The sequence below is a fragment of the Schistocerca serialis genome, chromosome 2 (assembly GCF_023864345.2).
Source record: "Schistocerca serialis cubense isolate TAMUIC-IGC-003099 chromosome 2, iqSchSeri2.2, whole genome shotgun sequence".
NCBI classification, from domain to species: domain Eukaryota; kingdom Metazoa; phylum Arthropoda; class Insecta; order Orthoptera; family Acrididae; genus Schistocerca; species Schistocerca serialis.
In genome coordinates, this window is record NC_064639.1 from 42,972,104 (window position 1) to 42,994,760 (window position 22,657).

Sequence of the window (22,657 nt, forward strand, 5' to 3'; positions counted from 1 at the left end):
ATCAAGACATTCATGTTGTGCGACTATAAACTGGACACGTCTTGGATTTAATTGTATACACAGGCACAACAACAGAAATTGAAATCCATAATTTCGGGGGATCCGGGGATATAGTGGCAACACTAATGAAGCCATACTGTGAACGTGGACATACACGCGCGTTGACAATTGATTTACAAGTCCAGACATATTCTTCTGGCTTCACTACCTGTGTGTACTGTGTGTAGCAACGGACGCAATTTTCCGAAGGTAAAGAAGAAATTGAAAGGAAGAGAAGTTAAATTTGCGTCAACGGACACAATGCCTGCCAACAAGTGGTGCGAAAAGGGAGAATCGTTGATGTTGACTGCCTGCAACACTACGGAAATGCGTGACACGTGAAAGACTACAATCTAAGTGCAGGCGCAGTGTACTGACAAACACACACTGGTTGCTTCAACTCCAAAACAATATTGAATACAACAAAAAAAGTATTATTCCTACCGATCGTTTCAATCGTGAATGACGAAAATCATGGAAAGCCTATAGAAAAAGCACTTTCAGTATTTCCAGAATTTTTCAATTGTCTAGGCAACTTTTACAAACTTTTCTTTCATACAAGCCTTGCCTTAAAAATCAAGAACAGAACAAAGAAGGAATCATCCAAATCGGTTAAGGAATTTTTTATGTTTTGGTGAGACTAATGCTTCGAAAGTGCGTCTCGGCATCCAGACACGACCCTCGAAAGTTGTTTGCGGGCGAATTATTGCTAGTGCAAACGACAACGTTCGATGGTTACGGATTCTCCAGCGTTTGCATCGTAAGCTATGCACAGAAAACTGATAATTAAGTATCAGTATGTCAAATAAAACTCGGATGTATACAGAAACCTTATGACAATTAGCAAGAACTACCTGGAAGTGAAGTAAAGCCTTTGATGAGGAGTTACATGTTAGCAGTATAAAGAGTTTCAGTGTACGTTACGTTTGTCGACGAATTCATCTCTAGATTCAAAGCTTTGGAGTAAGTATCCAGATATACTGTGTTTATTTGTAAGGTCGGTGGTCACAGACTACCAGACAGTAATTACCGCCCTGGCTCCAGAAATACTCAGCATAGGCCGAGGTCGGTCGAGTGAATAGCTCAGGCATAGACAGCAGTCAGCGGAGATGGCTACCAGCGCAGGTTAACGGATCAGGCGACCTCGACGCGCGATCGAGTCGGCCAGCTGCAAGCGCAGCTTCAACAGCCGAAGGGTTAAACTTAGCGAAAATAAAACGAATTTTAATGTATATATCGAAAATAAAACAGATTACGAGGATATTGGGTTAAACACAACGGTTGCTTATAGGGAGTGGAAGGGAAGGGCTGAATTTTGGCACATTCACCGCGTAATGCAGATATCCACCAAACTACACCATATAATACACAGCTGCATGTACTATTTTCACTGTCCTTGACCGTCGAATTCATACCCCTCTCGAGTTATGAAAAACGTACGGAGTTGCTATGTATTCTACACTCCTGGAAATTGAAATAAGAACACCGTGAATTCATTGTCCCAGGAAGGGGAAACTTTATTGACACATTCCTGGGGTCAGATACATCACATGATCACACTGACAGAACCACAGGCACACAGACACAGGCAACAGAGCATGCACAATGTCGGCACTAGTACAGTGTATATCCACCTTTCGCAGCAATGCAGACTGCTATTCTCCCATGGAGACGATCGTAGAGATGCTGGATGTAGTCCTGTGGAACGGCTTGCCATGCCATTTCCACCTGGCGCCTCAGTTGGACCAGCGTTCGTGCTGGACGTGCAGACCGCGTGAGACGACGCTTCATCCAGTCCCAAACATGCTCAATGGGGGACAGACCCGGAGATCTTGCTGGTCAGGGTAGATGACTTACACCTTCTAGAGCACGTTGGGTGGCACGGGATACATGCGGACGTGCAATGTCCTCTTGGAACAGCAAGTTCCCTTGCCGGTCTAGGAATGGTAGAACGATGGGTTCGATGACGGTTTGGATGTACCGTGCACTATTCAGTGTCCCCTCGACGATCACCAGTGGTGTACGGCCAGTGTAGGAGATCGCTCCCCACACCATGATGCCGGGTGTTGGCCCTGTGTGCCTCGGTCGTATGCAGTCCTGATTGTGGCGCTCACCTGCACGGCGCCAAACACGCATACGACCATCATTGGCACCAAGGCAGAAGCGACTCTCATCGCTGAAGACGACACGTCTCCATTCGTCCCTCCATTCACGCCTGTCGCGACACCACTGGAGGCGGGCTGCACGATGTTGGGGCGTGAGCGGAAGACGGCCTAACGGTGTGCGGGACCGTAGCCCAGCTTCATGGAGACGGTTGCGAATGGTCCTCGCCGATACCCCAGGAGCAACAGTGTCCCTAATTTGCTGGGAAGTGGCGGTGCGGTCCCCTACGGCACTGCGTAGGATCCTACGGTCTTGGCGTGCATCCGTGCGTCGCTGCGGTCCGGTCCCAGGTCGACGGGCACGTGCACCTTCCGCCGACCACTGGCGACAACATCGATGTACTGTGGAGACCTCACGCCCCACGTGTTGAGCAATTCGGCGGTACGTCCACCCGGCCTCCCGCATGCCCACTATACGCCCTCGCTCAAAGTCCGTCAACTGCACATACGGTTCACGTCCACGCTGTCGCGGCATGCTACCAGTGTTAAAGACTGCGATGGAGCTCCGTATGCCACGGCAAACTGGCTGACACTGACGGCGGCGGTGCACAAATGCTGCGCAGCTAGCGCCATTCGACGGCCAACACCGCGGTTCCTGGTGTGTCCGCTGTGCCGTGCGTGTGATCATTGCTTGTACAGCCCTCTCGCAGTGTCCGGAGCAAGTATGGTGGGTCTGACACACCGGTGTCAATGTGTTCTTTTTTCCATTTCCATGAGTATATATATATATATATATATATATATATATATATATATATATATATATATTCCTACAGCAGTGGCACTAGTAGATTTGTTATTTATTACAAACGTCATAATTAAATATGATATCTACCGTTAACAGATACACACAATAAATCGAACACTATGTAAGTAGTTTCCTAAATTGTGCTTCTGAAGCATTACTACATGAACTGATTCCCTTTGTGTGGCTAAACTATGCCGGCCGACAGTTTGGCAGGGGTTTGCTATGAATAAAGCAAGGCATAGGGAATGGTGTAGAAGTATTGAAGAACGCCGTAGCTGTGTTGATGACGACGAAAGCCCTGAGACTTAGCACAGCATTAGACTACGAAAATGGAGAGGAATGGTTATGAACGATCTCCGAACACTATCACAGAAGTCGCTGATGATGTTGGCGCATTGAATGGCTCACGCCATCAAATTCTTTTCGAATGTTTTTGGTACGAAAGGTGAGACAGACAAAATTTATTTCCAAGTTTTTCAATCTCCAACAAACACTGTGGCCAACGACAGTTATTTAGGAAGGCAACAACGATGCAGAACTACTGAAACGTGTCATAATAGTTGAAAACACGTTGTTTTACGACGTGCCCAAACCAAGGCTAGTACTCCCTGTGGTAGCATTCTGGATTTCCAAAACAAAAAAAAATCTTGACAGGTGTTGCGAAATGTGAAGATTATGGTTATTTTGTGTTCTTCGGTTTTAAGGGCATACTGCACAACGGGTTCTTGCCACAGGATTGAATGATGAATACGGAGTGTCGATAAACAATTCAGCGGCTTTCGAGTGAAGCTATTAGAAAAATTACCGCCTAGACATCAGGTGAAACAATGAGACGCACTTGGATCACGATAGTGCACTTGATCACACTTCGCTGCTTTGTTGGTATAGTTTCCGTGAAAAAAAGTACTGTATGATTTCCCAGCTTCCATATTCCCACGAAATTTTTTTCTGTTCCCAAAAGTAAAGAAAATTTTAATGCAAAGATCAGAGTAAAATCTCATCGCTGATGTGGTTAAAAACTCTTCCAGATGTAGACATTTAGATGTGTTTCTGGAATTGGAAGAAGTGTTGGCATCCAGTTGTGGCGGTCTTCAGCCCAAAGACTGGTTTGATGCAGTCTGCAGGGAAGTGTATCCTGTGAACTCCATCTCTGCATCACTGCAGCAATTTATATCCATTTAAACCTGCCTGCTATGTGCAAACACGTCCATCCATTACCTAACTGGGAATTCCTTAATGTTTGAGAACGTGCCCCCTCATGTAGTCACGTTGTGTCCCAGTTCGATTCAGTACCTCCTCATTAATACATTAATTATTCGATCTGCTCACCTAATCTTCAGTATTCTTCCATAGCACCATATTTCAAAAGCTTCTGTTCTCTTCATGCTGATTATTGTTCACGTTTTACTTCCAGTCAAGGCTGTACTTTGGGTAAATACTTCCAATAACGATCTTTTAACAGTCAAATTGCTATTAAGACGTTAATAAGTTCCTCTTCTTCAGAAATACTCCTGCTGCCGTTGCCAGTCTACATTCGATATTCTCTCTCCGTCCGCCATAGTACATTACTTTCCTGCCCAGACAGCAAAACGTATCTGCTGCTTCTAATATTTCATTCCCTAATTTAATTCTCTCAGCATCTTCTGTTTTAATTCGACTATATTCCGTTACCCTTGTTTTATTTATATTGACGCAGATCTTATAACCTCTTTTCATGACACTACGAAATACGATCGTCAGATACTCTTCCAAATCCTTTGTCGTTTGTGACAGAATTACTGTGTCTTCAGCAAACTTGAAAATTTTTGATACTGCTCACTGAACCTTAGTTCCCTTTTCGAATTTCTCCTTTGGTTCCTTCACTACTCAGTAGACGAGAGTTGGAGCACTTTTCAGACTTTCGCCTCTAGCCAGCCCTATAATAGAATTTTAACATATTTGTCATTTCGTTTCAAAACATAGCATTCACTTTGTGTGCAGTTGTGTTTTAATGCAATTATGAAAAATTACTAAGGAACAGTAATATTTTTCCAAAAGTGAAAATCTGAAATATGGCGATGTTCCTAGGAGCAAATATATTATTCAAATTAAAAAGTTTTGCAATCGACAAAGTTTAGTCAAAACTGTATTTAATAGTCTGCCTCTTACATAATTACTCTGTTACATATCATCAATCTGTAAGTGAAATAAAATTAAGAAGAAGTATTATCAAAAACCAGTTACAAGTTAAAAACATTTAAAACGGAAGCTACTGTCAGTTAACACAAACCTCCGTTTCGGGGAGAGGGAAAATTGTTAAGGCACCAGAGAAACCTCGTCTTTTGCAAATATCCTATGTTCCATGGGAAAGTGACCTCCTGTTTGAAGGTAAAAGATGGTGAACGACTGACAAAGTATGGCTAAACTGTACCCGCATTATGTAAGTAGTGGTGAAAATATACAGAATTTCACTTTTCTAAAAACTCTGTAACTAAAGAATTAACAGTATACTAAAAATAGCCTTAATATGCTATACAGTACTTAAATGTTTACAACTCGTAATAGTTACAAACCATGCTCGACACTCAAGCGCATGTGTCACACCAACAAACAACAGTAGAAAACTCCAAAAATTGCTTGTGGTGGTCTGTAGTGCGGCTTCCTTCATAAGGTTCTAGAATCAAGCAATAAACTGTAACAACGACCAGAAAACATCATCTGTTCCTAGGTACGCTACCCTCCAGTTACAACACACTCCCCTACTGACTAAATAACATCGGGAATGGGCCACAACCTTGTCTCAGTTCCATCTCAATTACAATTTCCCCTCCATATTCTTCGACTCTGTAACTGCACTCTGCCCAAGTTGTAAACATTCTTGACTCCCTGCATTTTATCGCTGCAACCTTAAAAATTCCAAGACAATACAGTCCAAACAACATTGTCAAAAGCTTCCTCAAAATCTATAAGTACTATAAACGCAGATTAGTTTACTCAGCTTGAGCGGTAAGGGGCGATCTGTAGAACTCCTTAGCCAAAAGCACCTGTAAACGATCTATACTGTAGATTAACTGTTTCAGCATGCTTGTTTACCATCTTCAGATGCGTGAATTCATCCATAAATATCAAATCATACACAGATAAAATTATGTGTATAATAGCAGGTGTATTTTAATAGCAAAACCCTGTTACAACATATCTGTATAAAAGGTAATTGCATGTTTCCTATACCACATATACAAGTACACATCATCTAATTCTTGTAACTACGTGAATTAAGGATGTTATCCACTATCAATATATTTATGTCACTTTTGTATTCGTAGTCATTATTTAGGTTGTCATCCGCAGTATTACACTACATGGTGTAGCTACAGAGGTGTAGCTGAAGGATGTACGATGGTTTAAATGGTAGACAGTATTCGTGGTCATTATTTAGGTTGTCATCCGCAGTATTACACTACATGTTGTAGCTACATAGGTGTAGCTGAAGGATGTACGATGAGTTAGATGGTAGACAGTTGAGAAGAATGCCTGCGACGTGTGAGGACAGACAGAGATTGGAGCAACACTTGTTCAGTTTACCCCCTTCCGCTGTTTTATTGGCCTTCCGAAAAATATTGTTAGTCATATTGTGTGTCATTGCCAAACGGTTACGGTCTCACGTTTTCTTTCAGGTTTGCATTGACGGCTCCGCTGCCTAAGGGGATAATTCAAATCAAACGTGAATGCAGACGTGGCATCTACATTGAAAGTCAGAAACAAACGCGAAAGACCCTCCATTGACGATACTTTAACTGAATAAAATGAATCGTGTGCCATTTCAGTAGCTGCTTAGACAGTATCAGTTTCATCACTTATTGTTACAGTAGGTACTTGTACCAGGCACACAAATGGAGAATTTGACTGATAATATTTCGGAAGTACCTACGCACTAAAAACTTGTGACAGTTTAATACATTCGCTCGAACCACCTCGTGTCTGTCATTTCACATAGCTGCTTTAACGAAACTCTTTTTTAGAACAGGTGCTTTCTTCCCAGCTACGGACTACATCTACATCTACATCTATACTCCGCGAGCCACCTTACGGTGTGTGGCGGAGGGTACTTATTGTGCCACTATCTGATCCCCCCTTCCCTGTTCCATTCACGAATTGTGCGTGGGAAGAACGACTGCTTGTAAGTCTCCGTATTTGCTCTAATTTCTCGGATCTTTTCGTTGTGATCATTACGCGAGATATATGTGGGCGGTAGTAATATGTTGCCCATCTCTTCCCGGAATGTGCTCTCTCGTAATTTCGATAATAAACCTCTCCGTATTGCGTAACGCCTTTCTTGAAGTGTCCGCCACTGGAGCTTGTTCAGCATCTCCGTAACGCTCTCGCGCTGACTAAATGTCCCCATGACGAATCGCGCTGCTTTTCGCTGGATCATGTCTATCTCTTCTATTAATCCAACCTGGTAAGGGTCCCATACTGATGAGCAATACTCAAGAATCGGACGAACAAGCGTTTTGTAAGCTACTTCTTTCGTCGATGAGTCACATTTTCTTAGAATTCTTCCTATGAATCTCAACCTGGCGCCTGCTTTTCCCACTATTTGTTTTATGTGATCATTCCACTTCAGATCGCTCCGGATAGTAACTCCTAAGTATTTTACGGTCGTTACCGCTACCAATGGTTTACCACCTATGGCATAATCGTACTGGAATGGATTTCTGCCCCTATGTATGCGCATTATATTACATTTATCTACGTTTAGGGAAAGCTGCCAGCTGTCGCACCATGCATTAATCCTCTGCAGGTCCTCCTGGAGTACGTACGAGTCTTCTGATGTTGCTACTTTCTTGTAGACAACCGTGTCATCTGCAAATAGCCTCACGGAGCTACCGATGTTGTCAACTAAGTCATTTATGTATATTGTAAACAATAAAGGTCCTATCACGCTTCCCTGCGGTACTCCCGAAATTACCTCTACATCTGCAGATTTTGAACCGTTAAGAATGACATGTTGTGTTCTTTCTTCTAGGAAATCCTGAATCCAATCACAAACCTGGTCCGATATTCCGTAAGCTCGTATTTTTTTCACTAAACGTAAGTGCGGAACCGTATCAAATGCCTTCCTGAAGTCCAGGAATACGGCATCAATCTGCTCGCCAGTGTCTACGGCACTGTGAATTTCTTGGGCAAATAGGGCGAGCTGAGTTTCACATGATCTCTGTTTGCGGAATCCATGTTGGTTATGATGAAGGAGATTTGTATTATCTAAAAACGTCACAATACGAGAACACAAAACATGTTCCATTATTCTACAACAGATTGACGTAAGTGAAATAGGCCTATAATTATTCGCATCTGATTTGTGACCCTTCTAGAAAATGGGAACGACCTGCGCTTTCTTCCAGTCGCTAGGTACTTTACGTTCTTCCAGCGATCTACGATAAATTGCTGATAGAAAGGGGGCAAGTTCTTTAGCATAATCACTGTAGAATCTTAAGGGTATCTCGTCTGGTCCGGATGCTTTTCCGCTACTAAGTGATAGCAGTTGTTTTTCAATTCCGATATCGTTTATTTCAATATTTTCCATTTTGGCGTCCGTGCGACGGCTGAAGTCAGGGACCGTGCTACGATTTTCCGCAGTGAAACAGTTTCGGAACACTGAATTCAGTATTTCTGCCTTTCTTCGGTCGTCCTCTGTTTCGGTGCCATCGTGGTCAACGAGTGACTGAATAGGGGATTTAGATCCGCTTACCGATTTTACATATGACCAAAACTTTTTAGGGTTCTTGTTTGGATTGTTTGCCAATGTTTTATGTTCGAATTCGTTGAATGCTTCTCTCATTGCTCTCTTTACGCTCTTTTTCGCTTCGTTCAGCTTTTCCTTATCAGCTATAATTCGACTACTCTTAAACCTATGATGAAGCTTTCTTTGTTTCCGTAGTACCTTTCGTACATGATTGTTATACCACGGTGGATCTTTCCCCTCGCTTTGGACCTTAGTCGGTACGAACGTATCTAAGGCGTACTGGACGATGTTTCTGAATTTTTTCCATTTTTGTTCCACATCCTCTTCCTCAGAAATGAACGTTTGATGGTGGTCACTCAGATATTCTGCGATTTGTGCCCTATCACTCTTGTTAAGCAAATATATTTTCCTTCCTTTCTTGGCATTTCTTATTACACTTGTAGTCATTGATGCAACCACTGACTTATGATCACTGATACCCTCTTCTACATTCACGGAGTCGAAAAGTTCCGGTCTATTTGTTGCTATGAGGTCTAAAACGTTAGCTTCACGAGTTGGTTCTCTAACTATCTGCTCGAAGTAATTCTCGGACAAGGCAGTCAGGATACTGTCACAAGAGTCTCTGTCCCTGGCTCCAGTTCTGATTGTGTGACTATCCCATTCTATACCTGGTAGATTGAAGTCTCCCCCTATTACAATAGTATGATCACGAAACTTCTTCACGACGTTCTGCAGGTTCTCTCTGAGGCGCTCAACTACTACGGTTGCTGATGCAGGTGGTCTATAGAAGCATCCGACTATCATGTCTGACCCACCTTTGATACTTAACTTAACCCAGATTATTTCACATTCGCATTCGCTAATAACTTCACTGGATATTATTGAATTCTTTACCGCTATAAATACTCCACCATTGGCGTTTATCCTATCCTTGCGGTATATATTCCATTCTGTGTCTAGGATTTCGTTACTGTTCACTTCCGGTTTTAACCAACTTTCCGTTCCTAATACTATATGCGCACTATTTCCTTCAATAAGAGATACTAATTCAGGAACCTTGCCCTGGATACTCCTGCAGTTTACCAATATTACGTTAACTTTTCCTGTTTTTGGTCTCTGAGGACGGACGTTCTTTATCAACGATGATAATGTCCTCTCTGGTAAGCCGTCAGGTATTTTATCGTATCGCCCAAGGGGGGGTCCCTCTAACCTAAAAAACCCCCGTGTGCACGCCACACGTACTCTGCTACCCTAGTAGCTGCTTCCGGTGTGTAGTGCACGCCTGACCTGTCTAGGGGGGCCCTACAGTTCTCCACCCAATAACGGAGGTCGATGAATTTGCAACCATTATAGTCGCAGAGTCGTCTGAGCCTCTGGTTTAGACCCTCCACACGGCTCCAAACCAGAGGACCGCGATCGACTCTGGGCACTATGCTGCAGATATTAAGCTCAGCTTGCACTCCGCGTGCGATGCTGGTTGTCATCACCAAATCAGCCAGCCGCCGGAAGGAACCAAGGATGGCCTCAGAACCCAAGCGGCAGGCGTCATTCGTTCCGACATGTGCTACTATCTGCAGCCGGTCACACCCAGTGCGTTCAATAGCTGCCGGAAGGGCCTCCTCCACATTACGGACGAGACCCCCCGGCAAGCACACCGAGTGCACACTGGCATTCTTCCCCGACCTACCCGCTATTTTCCTGAGGAGCTCCATAACCCGCCTAACGTTGGAGCTCCCTACAACTAATAGGCCCGCCCTCTGTGACTGTCGGGACCTTGCCGGAGAATCGGCCACTGGCCCAACAGGCGAGGCATCCTGTGGTGGCTCGGAAACGATGTCATCACCACTAGGAAGCACTCCGTACCTGTTGGAAAGGGGTAAGGCAGCTGCCACGCGGCCAGATCCCACCTTCGCCTTTCGGCCAGGCACGCGCGAGCCCACCACTGTCCGCCATTCACCCTGGAGTGATGGCTGACCGGTAAGATGCTCACTGCCGGAAGACGCAGCGACATCAGGGGTTCCATGTGATTCCAAGGCCACCGAAGTAGGCATAGGTCTCACCACAGTTGCCCCAACGCCACTACGAGCCGACGCCTGCGCCTCGAGCTCGATGAGCCTAACAGACAAAGCCTCCACCTGCCCCCGAAGAGTGGCCAATTCTCCTTGCGTCCGCTCACAACAACCACAGTCCCTACACATGACTATGTTTACCCTACTCTATACGGTGACAAATTCCCAAGATAATCTTCTGATGAGCTACTCTGATAATCAAGAAACACTCACTGAAATACGAGACGCGAAAACTACGCTAGGTTTTCCCAGAAAAACTATTTAAAAGCTAAGCGCAGCAAATAAGTACAAAAACGCTTTATACAAACAGTACTCGCTGGTTGTTAACGTAAAGATGTAGGTAGTAAGGAATTGGTGATCTTGTGACATTGGTTGCGTCTTGGAGACAATGAAACTGCAGCAGTAGAGAATCTTGGGGTATACCTGAATGGCTAGACAACGAGAATTTAAACAGAGATGATGTCATTATGCGGATGTACTCGGTTGCAACCACAAACAAGTTGACACTGAAAAGAATTCAGAGAGCCCTATCCCATGCTAGACTTCTTCTTCGTCCAGCAATTGGAAGTTCGGGTCTCGACAGTTGTTATCCTGTTGTTGAGGGGTGGCGTGTTTGACTAGTAATCAAAGTGATTAAATCGTCCGGGGTTCGGGGTTTGAACCTCGAAAGTTCTTAAATTTTGAAAAAAAAAATCACCAGCAATGGCGACCTAAGACCTTCGGCATTGCAAGTCACACTCCTGCAAAGGCCTTGTCAGAGATGGTGGAGGAGCAGACAGATGTTCACGACACTCTCCTGCTCTTAGGGTGGGACACTACCGATAAAAGGTGGAATAATCAGCAATGTTTAACGGTATGAGGATGCAGAGGCAAATGGAAACCATTGCCTTAAGGACTGGAATGTGTATCTGCAGGTTATATGGCCTGTAACTGCAAAAGTTTCATGATGATCTCTCCGTTCGCAAAAGATTCCGCACTAGTCCCACATTGGGATCCCAGGGAGGCGACTGCAAAGGGAAGGTTGACCATGATAGCAGACTGAACAATCAACAAAAGGAGAATGTTCTACGAATCGGTGTGTGGATTGTCAGAAACTTGAACAGGTAGGAAAGCTAGAAAATATGAAAAGGGAAACGATTACGCTCGGTACAGATATAGGGGGGCTCAGTGAAGTGAAATGGAAAGAAGACACTGATTTCTGCTCAGAAAAGTATCGAACAATGTCTACATCACCAGATTGTGTTGTGACGGGAATAGAATTCCTGATGAATAGTAAGGTAGCGCAGAGAGTGACTTACAATGAACAGTTTGAATCAACAGCAAAAAAAAAACCGACAACAATAGCTCGGGTATAAAATGGCTCTGAGCACTACGGGACTTAACAACTAAGGTTATCAGTCCCCTAGACTTAGAACTACTTAAATCTAACTAACCTAAAGACATCACACACATCCATGCCCGAGGCAGGATTCGAACCTGCGACCGTAGCAGCCACGTGGTTCCGGACTGAAGCGCCTGGAACCGCACTGGCACTGCGGCCGGCAACAAGAGACATACTTCAGCTGATTGACGAAAGATGGAAGTACAATAGCGTTCAGGCAAATTCGGGAATACAGAAATGTCATAAATAGGAGGAGCAGGTAAGTAAGGCGTAATGGCTGCACGAAAAATGTGAACAAATCAAAAGAGAAGTGACTATCGGAAGTACTGAATCAGCATAGAGAAAAATCGAAACATCTGTTTCTGAAATTAAAGGCAAGGGCAGTAACACTGACAGTGCAATGATAATCCCACTGTACAACACGGAGGAGAATTCAGATAGTTGGAACGAGCGCACTGAGGATCCCCGAGAGGGGAAGGAATTGTCTGACAACGTGACAGAAGGAGAAACGCGAGTCCACAGCAAAGAGATACGGGACCCATTATTAGAATCAGAATATGGAAATCCTTTGGAAGCTGTAACATCGAAGGGGTCAGATAACATTCTGCCGGAATTTATAAAATAATTGAGAGAAGTGGCAACAATTCGACTATTCACGTTGCTGTGTAGAGTGTAAGAGGCTTTCAATACGCCATCAGATTGTCGCAAAAACGTCGCCCACACAATTCTGGAGATAGCAAAATCCGACAAGTGCTGAATTATCGTACAAGCAACTTGATAACTCATGCGTCCAAGTTGATGACGAGAGTAATTTACAGAAGAATGGGAAATAAAATTGAGGATGTGTTACATGACGATCAGTTTGGCTTTAGGGAAGGTAAAGGCACCAGAGAGGCAAATCTGACGTTGAGGTTGATAATGGAAGCAAGACTGAAGAAAAATCAAGACACGTTCATATCATTTGTCGACCTGGAAAAAGCATTCGACAATGCATAATAGCGCACTATGTTCGAAACTTCGAAAAAAGACTGAGAAAGGAAGACCAAGGACGAAGTGGTCGGATTATAAAGGGTGTTACCCTGGGATGTAGTCTTTCGCTCGTACTGTTCAATCTATATGGGTATAAAAGAATTAACAAAAAAAGAAAAATGTTGAAGTGTGTGTGTGAAATCTTATGGTACTTAACTGCTAAGGTCATGAGTCCCTAGGCTTACACACTACTTAACCTAAATTATCCTAAGGACAAACACACACACGCATGCCCGAGGGAGGACTCGAACCCCCTCCGGGACCAGCCGCACAGTTCATGACTGCAGCGCCCTAGACCGCTCAGCTAATCTCGCGCGTCAAAGAATTAACGACGGATATAAAAGAAAGGTTCGAGACTGGGGTTATGATACAAGGTGAATGATAAGCGTCGCTGATGACATTGCTATCGTCAGTGAAAGTTAAAAAAACGGGATGAATTAATACAGAATAGTGGATTTACAGTACATCTAAGGAAGACGAAAGTAATGAAAGGTAGCAGAAATGAGAATACATAGAAACTTCACGTCAGAAGTGGGGAACACGAGGTAGATAAAGTTAAGGAATTCTGTTACGTAGGCAGCGAAATAACCTACGGTGGACGGAGCAAGGACATCAAAAGCATACTAGAACTGGCAAATGGAACATCCCTGACCAAGAGAAATCTGCCAGTATCAAACACACCAGACCTTAATTGGAGGAAAAACATTTCTGTATGGTACTGAAACATGACCGTGGGAAAACCGGGACAGAATTGAATCTAACCATTTTAGATGCGGTGCTACAGAAGAATGTTGAATATTGGGTGGACTGAGGAGTTTCTTCGCAGAATCGGCGAGGAAAGAATATATTGAAAATACTGACAAGAGAAATGGTTCAAATGTCTCTAAGCACTATGGGACTTAACATCTGAGGTCATCAGTCCCCTAGACTTAAAACTACTTAGACCTAACTAACCTAAGGACATCATACACATCCATGCCCGAGGCAGGATTCGAACCTGCGACCGTAGCGATCGCGCGGTTGCAGACTGAAGCGCCTAGAACCGCTCTGCCATCACGGCAGGCGACAAGAGAAAGGGACAGGGTGATAAGACATGTGGTAAGACATCGGGGATTAGATTCCATGGTACTAGAGGGAGACGCAGAGGATAAAAACTGTAAAGGACGACGTAGATAGGGATAAATGCAGGCAATAATATAGGAGATAGGTTGCAAGTGCTTCTCCGAAATAAACCGCTTGGCACTGAAAGGCAGCATCAAACCAGTCAAAAGACTAAAAAAAAAAAAAAAAAAAAGTGAAGAATTCCACTCATGCGTGCTGTGACAGTAAAGTGGTTAGGACTGTGTAGCGTATGCCGTTCGATGATTGTGCAGATGTCTTTCCTGCGACATAAGGTTTTAGAACGTCAGTGTACTTGAACGTACACGGACCAGCGGGATATGGACCTTTTGCGCTTCTTGGAGGTGGGCGTGGCGACGCCGCCGCCGGCACCAGCGGCGCCGACCAGGGCGGTGCAGGCGACGGGGGGCGGCTGGCGCGCGCTGGCCGCCACGTAGACGCCGGAGAAGACGGACATGCGGCGCCCCGCCGACGCCTGGTGGTGGCGCCGCAGCAGCAGGTACACCGACACGCTCTTCACGATGGCGGCCCGCACCTGCGGCACACCACACCAGTCACCATCCAGGCTGAAACCTGCTAGCGCCGAAGCGCTCGCCGCTGGTCACCCAACAAGGGGCAGCACTGACTGGATCCCCATCTATGGGATGGGAAACTTTGTTGCCAGGTATCAGTTTCCTAAAGTCGTACGAAATAATTTATGAAACAATACATTACAAGGTTTCTGAGTGCCGTTAAGTGTGAAGTAGGTGAAGGTAAGAAACAGAGCTTGATGGAAGCAAAATAACACATGACGCACCAAGAAACGAGGACATGAGATGCGGATCACCACAAGGAGAGAACATTTTCCCGGTCAAGAGACGTCTGTCAGTATCAAACATCGGCCTTAAGCTGAGGAAGAAATTTTTGAAAACGCACGCTCGTACAGCAAAGTACGATAGTTAATCACTTACTGTGGGAAAACCGGGACAGAAGACAATACAAGAGGCGTTCAAAAAGTATGTAACACATTTTCAACTTCGTTTGAAAAACTACGTAATTTGTTACGGGACATTGTGGAATAATCCAGCTTCAGTCCCTAAAATTTTATGAAGTTGCGATTGGCAGCGGCGCTATACGTAGCCTTGAAACTGGCGCCTGTAATGCAAGTGCGTTTCGAGCAGTCACTTGTCAGAGAGTTTCTTTTGCTGGAAAACCAGAGCATCGCAGATATTCGTAGATATTCATAGGCGCTTGCGGAAGTCTAAGGACCCCTGACAGTGAGGAGAAGCACGGTGCGTTGTCGGGCGAGGGGTATGCCATCATCGCAACTATGTCACCCAAACCTGTCCGATCTGGGGCGTAGCAGCCGGTCACACTCAGCTTGGCTCATGCAGTGTTGGAACGAGCGGACACTACCATTCGAGGTGATCGACGGACTACAGACACCTCGCTGCTGATCTGGACGTGTCTGCTGGAAGTGCTGGCACATCGTCCGCCAGCTGGGGAACTCTAAGTGGGGCGCCCACTGGATTCCTCGGTAAAGTCATGGCGACGGTCTTCTGGGATTTTGAAGGGGTTATTCTGTTTGATACCCTCCCTCGTGGTACAACGATCAGCTCTGCAGTGTACTGTGCTACTCGCAGGATACTGAAGAAACGATATCAGCGTGTCCGTCACCACAAAAATGCAAACCAGCTTCTCGTTCTCCATGACAACGCAAGACCTCACACAAGCCTGCGCACCCGAAAAGATTCCACAAAACTCTATTGGACTGTTCTGTCTTATCCACCTCGCAGCCTGGACTTCGAATCCTCTGTTTAGCCCAATGAAGGATGTACTCCGCCTGGTTGACGCGGAGGTTACTGACGCACCAAGATGTTCGCTTTGACGTCGACCAGTAGAGCGCTACCATGTCAGCACAAGGACCCGTCCAGTAAGGTGCTGAAAGGCCATAGTATTCAACGTAGATTATGTTAAAAATAGTGTTTTGTAGCCAGAAGAGTGGGAAATAATATGGTATAATGGAATTCTGAAGCAAACCAACCCGCTTTCGGACAAAATGTGTTACATAGTGAACATCCCTCATAGAAGTGTTTGAGATGTGGGGCTGTACGAAATTGTTGAAACTATGTGGGCTGATAGAGAATGGCGAGGTTCTCAACAGTATTGGCAAAGAATGAAACATATGGAAAACGATGATAAGAAGAAGGAGCAGGATGGTAGCTCTTGTGTCAGCTAAGACGTCGTGGAATAACTTCATTGGTACTAGAGGAAGCTGCTGAGATTTGGATACATGCAACAAATAATTCGAGGACAGTTAGTGCAAGTGCTACTCTCTCGAGCCAATCAGAAGACTGATGACATAAAAATCAAGACAAAATATTTTGAGACTGTTAAAAGAAGTGCTTAGTGTATAAGTTTTGAAATCGTAAAGTGCTCGTCCGAATCTCACTAGTTGTAACTTTTTTCATGCTATTATTTAAATTCTCTATTTATTATCTGACTCCTGTTCTAAGATTCGAAGAGCACGATAGGGCACAGCCGTTCTCTATCCTCGATGTTATTCAATCTGTACGTTGAACCATCAGCAGATTACACATATGGCAAAACTGGAAAGGCAATTAAATTTCAAGAAGATAGACTAAATTCTTCGAAGTTGGCGACTGACACCGTAATTCTATCAGACACGGCAAATGAGCTGGAAGAGCACCTCAACGGAATGGATAGTGTCCAGAAGACAACTTATAACAATGTTTTGACCAGACGAAACTAGAATCTTCCAGCGACCACTGTGGGTTCTTTGAGTGCTATGGGACGTGGTTCATTTTTTAACAACAGATAAAATATTAGTTTACTTTATTACATGAATGAATAGCAAGATATATTTAATTTGACACTATAGAATATTTACAACAGTCATCGACTATGAAAGCATCACTTGATGCATACAATCACAAACTCGAAGTACAATGATCAGAATTAACTAAAGTATATATTCATATAAAACTCCACAAACACTACTCCATCACGACGTTGTTGACTGCTCAAGCAGAGGTCACAAACCGAGACTGAGCTCTTGCATGTGCGGCACTATGTTGACGTTAGTGTGAGGGCGCTGCTTTGCTGAGAGGGAGGTGAGGTCTCCTGGAGCGCCCCCCTTACGTCATTGCAGTTTGCAGCGAACCCTCGCTATTATCTCTGGAATCGATTCGCGTTTCCGACTGTATTTGGCCACCGCGATCTCCGGACGATACCACAAACGTGAATATCGAAAAAAGTAAAACATGGGTGTTGAAAAGTAGTTACCTTAAGTCAGACCACGGTGAAAGAAACAGGTTAGGAAGTGAGACCCTAAACATACGAGGTGAGTCCTGTTATTTGTATTGTAAAGTAACTGATGACAGCCGAAATAGAATGGGTATTATTTTCGTGATGTAGGGAAGTGCAAGGGGTAAAAACTGCAGAGGGAGACGTAGACAAGAATACAGTAAGCAGCTTCAAATGGACGTAGGTTTCAATAGTTACCCAGAGCTGAAGATGCTTGCACAGGATAACAGGATAGAGTAGCGTAGTGAACTGCATCGAACCAGCCTCTGAATTGAACACCACAACAACAGTAACACACATTTTGAAATGGATGCTAAACGACGAATACTGAGTCATAATTTTTGGATAAAAACCTGAATTTTTCATTTTTAACTGCCAATTATAGGTAAACCGATTAGAATTCGATACAGTCATGCTAAATGACTTATTATTAATTAAAAGAAGCTTATATACATAAATAATAGAGTTCACTCTCTATAAAGAGAAATGCATTTGATTTTCTGTTTCATTTTCTATTTGATATTTCGCTCTTTCATATCGAATTCTTATTATTGTGAATATTCGCATTTTCTTGCAGTTAGTAATTTAAAATAAAATTACGTTATTTTAATTAGAAAATTATGATTCAGTTTTTTCGAATTAATATTTTCATTTGTTAATAACTAAAGCACTTAAATAAGAATGCAAAAAAGTCTGTCACCGGGAAGAGTCGAGTTGTTGGACATACGATCACTAGACTTCGACGTTACACACTCAGTTCGAAATGCTTTTTACTTAAGAGCGCTAAGTAAACATTACTTTCAGAGGCGTTTTCTTTCGAATTACGTCGTACTGCATTAGGAAATTTAATCCTGTAACTGTCAAGAAAACGAAGTCCACTAGTCTTTACGCTTCCCCTGTAAGCTAGATACAAAACAAATACGGCCGGGCTTAACTAATATTACATCCCGATAAATACTTCTCTTTTTGGCGAAGAGTTCTCGGGCTTCCAGCCGGGTGGCGATGTCTTCAAACTGCGCCAGAAGATGATGAGTATGTCACTCGTCGAAACGTCGCAATTTGAAGACACCGCCACCCAGCTGGAAGCCTGAGAACTCTTCACCAGCTGTATACGCCGGGAAAGCATACATTCACACTTCTCTTTTTGTTTCTGTCAGTCGTTTAAGGACGTACTCAAAAGACAAGACCTATCGATCATGGCCTGGCACAAATATGGCATCCATCTCATGCAAATAGTATGATGTTTGGAAAGTAAGACCATTTACGTGGTTCGCTGCCTGCTTCATTCGGAGATTCAGCTCAGGACTTTGCAAGCGTTAATGGTAGGGTTAATAGGTGGTAGCCTTTACATGTCTCTTAGCCTGTGGTTTCCACACCCCACACGCCATTTGATGTTCTTATGCTACGGCTAAACGAGCGCGTTTTTCACGATCGTTTAAACCGAATTCGAAAAACGGTCAGGGTAGGCCCTAGGGTTCTTTTGTCTGCGCTGACATTTGCAGTGCGTACTTACTATAAGTGTAAATTATGAGCGAAATTTGGTTGGATAAGAATGCCTTGTACAGGGTGTCCCACACAAACCTCCCTCATTTCGAGGACCCAGAACAGAAAAACCACAGTAGATACGGCAATGGCAAGTGCACCGCAATATAGAGCATCTCAAAGAATTTATATTCCCGCGTAAGAAATGCCACGTTTCGTCGCCAGAGTGCAGCATGGTCGCATGGAGTGCAAATAGTGACCCTACAGCAGTGCGCACAAGCAGTAGTGTGGGTTGCAGAAGCAAAATCGCTGATTATTGCGCAAAGAAATTATCGTCGTGTGTATGAATGTGATCCACCTGATGTGAAAACAATTAAGGAACGGCATAGGAAGTTTCTGGCAACAGGAAGTGTTCTGAAACATTCTGACGACGCACGTTGCGGAGTTTCAGAAGAGACAGTGGAGGACATCAGACAAACGTTTCTCAGAAGCCCACATAAGTCAATTCGTCAAGCATCTAGGCCTGTTTAGACCAGAAACCATCTAGACTATGGTCTCAGAAACTGATATAAACTGGAACTGTTGGTGGTACAAGAGACTCACAAAGAGGATGAATACTCAGTATTCTATGGCGGATGTGTAGATAAACATGAATTTGGCACTGGTTTTGTAATACACAACGAAGCAGCAAATTCGGTGAAGGAATTCAAAGCTGTTAACAAGAGAATATCCTATATAGTACTTGGAAACCAGGTGTCAGACTTCACATTCATCATTGTTCATGTAACTGACGATAAAACAGATGAAGAAAAGGAAGAGTCCTATGACCAACTAGAACAAACAATTGAGAGCACACCAACCAGAAATATCAGGATAGTTCTGGGAGATTTTAACGGAAAAGCAGAAAAAGAAGAATTCTACATACCAACTATAGGAAGGCACAGTTTGCATGATAAGACCAATGAGAACAGTCAGAGGATAATCAACTTAGCTATCTCAAAGAACCTGTGAGTAAGTTCGACTTACTTCAAACACAAGATTACCCATAAGGGAACATGATGCTCACCAGATGGAAGAACCACCAACCAGATGGATCACATCTTCGTTGACTACCGCTATAGCCATAGAGTCATGGACGGCAGGTCATATAGAAGAGCACACTGTGTATCGGAGCACTTCCTCATTGTATGCTGGCGTTAACTCATGTGCACCTACATGCATAAGAGGAAAGGGACATTAGAACCTGCTTTGAATGTTGAGAAACTACGAGAAAATGCCATTAAAGAAGAATATGCTATAGAAATCAAAAACCGTTTTGAGGTCCTAGAGACCATGGAACCAAGAGAAAACGTGGAGGAGAGGTGGAAAGAAATAAAGTCCACGGTAGGAAGTGTAGCGGAAGATATATTGGGATGAAAGAAGATAATGAACAAGAGGAAATGGTTCAACGAGACATGCGAGAAGGCTACAGAAAGGAGAATGAAGATGAGGGAGAAGTAGCTAGCTGACAGGGAGGATGAGCTGAAAAGGGAACATTTTATCAACATCAGAAGGGAGACAAAGCGAATCTAAGAGCAGATAAAGAATATATCTAACAAGTTTGCCAGAACAAGTTGAGGCAGGGAGCCAAAACAAGAACACAATACATAAAAAATCGGAAACGTGGATTTCAGAGTACAATTTTTTTTTCATTAGAGTTAAGAATGGCAAATTGATAAATGACAAGGAACGAATTGTAGAATGGTGGAAAGAATACTTCTCAGAACAGTTCAGTCACCCAGACCCAGATGAGATATTACCTCCAAAAACTACAGAGGAAAGGAAAGATGAAGAAGAACTTGAAGTTAGTGAAGAAGACGTGAAGATCGCAATCAAAGGACTTAGAAACAACAAAGCCCCAGGGGAGGACAGAATAACATCAGAATTAATCAAGGAGGGAGATGAGAGCTTACACGTAGAGATACATCCAGTTGATATGGGAGAAGGAGACACTGTCAGAAGAATGGAAATTGGCTATAATATGCCCAATATACAAGAAAGGAAGCAAAATGGAACGCAGTAACTACAGATGAATCAGCTTGTTGAATGTAATGTATAAGGTGCTGTCCATCATTATCCTCAGAATATTGCAACCATTCATAGAGAACAAAGGAGTGCCAAGCTGGCTTTCGACCAAACTGATCGACAATAGATCACATTTTCACATTAAGACAATTGTTTGAAAAACGCTGGGAATATCATAGATATCTAATGCCTGTTGGTCGATTTTCAACGTGCATATGGCAGCATCCACAGGAATAGCCTACATAATGCAATGCTTGACTTCAGAATCCCTGAGAAGCTAGTGAGAATGGTGTAAGCTTTTATGGACGGGTCAAAGGCAGCAGTATGTTTCCGAGGAGCCACATCAGAAACACACTGGATTCGCATTCGGGAGGACGACGGTTCAATCCCGGGTCCGGCCATCCTGATTTAGGTTTTCCGTGATTTCCCTCAATCACTCCAGGCAAATGCCTGGATGGTTACTCAGAAAGGGCACGGCCGACTTCCTTTCCCATCCTTCCCTAATCCGATGAGACCGATGACCTCGCTGTCTGGTCTCCGTCCCCAAACAACCCAACCAACCCAAACATCAGAAACATTCGAGATTGAGACAGGCCTCAGACAAGAGGATGCTCTCTGTTCAATGTCACCTTAGAGAAAGTAATAAAAGAGTGTAGGCAACAGGAGGGGGCTGCAGTAGAGATTGACGGTAACTTCAACTGTATCGCATATGCAGATGACATAGTACTACTAAGTGAATCAAAGCACGAGTTGAAAGGAATGTACCAGAAAATGAAAAATTACGCACAGATGGTAGGGCTCAAAGTGAATCGAGACAAAACAGAGTTCATGCAATTGGGAAGAAGACAAGAGCAGGAAGAATTTCTTAAGATGAATGGCAAGAGGTTCAAGAGAGTACACCAGTTCAAATACTTGTGATCTTGGTTTACCACGGACAACAACACAAAAATGGATATCAAGGAAAGAATAGCAGTGGGAATGAAATGCATGCATTCCCTCAGAGAGACGCTCGGCTCTAAATCGATCTCAGTGAACACTAAGCTGAAGAAGTACGGTTCAGAAACATAAAACATGACCAAGCGAGAAAAGGAAAAAACTATTAATATTTGAAAGAAGAGTAATGAGGAAGATATGGGAACCAGTTTTAGGTAACGGAAAATGGAGGAGGTGGAGGAGGAAAAACCAGGAAATCTACCTTCTGGTGCGACAACCAGCTACCCTACAGAAGGTAAAGAGCAAAAGAATACAATGGGTAGGCCATGTCATGGCAACTTTATGTACCTCGAATAACATTGCATCGTGTAGTTCACCAACGTCTTCATATGTGTGTTTACAAAGTATAACATCTGACGCCGAACGACAAATCACGCCGACAATAATTTACGGCGGATGTGCTGCAGAGTATTGATATGGGTGCCAGCTTCCTGGAAAGATGTTTATTCTCAGATGTGGCAACCTTTCATCTATCAGGAAGGGTTAATGGGCATAATGTTCGGATTTGGGGTACGCAAAATCCGGACGTTGTCATTGAAT

The 22,657-nt window shown here is 43.8% G+C and overlaps 1 protein-coding gene across 1 annotated transcript in view; it reads right to left on the reverse strand.

Moving 5' to 3' along the window:
• LOC126455428 (PDF receptor-like) overlaps window positions 1-22,657 on the reverse strand; it is a 378,273-nt gene that overhangs the window by 15,084 nt on the left and 340,532 nt on the right. Inside the window, exon 12 of the mRNA XM_050091178.1 lies at window positions 14,578-14,807. Coding sequence (XP_049947135.1) covers window positions 14,578-14,807 — 230 coding nt within the window. The remainder of the gene's footprint in view (window positions 1-14,577; window positions 14,808-22,657) is intronic.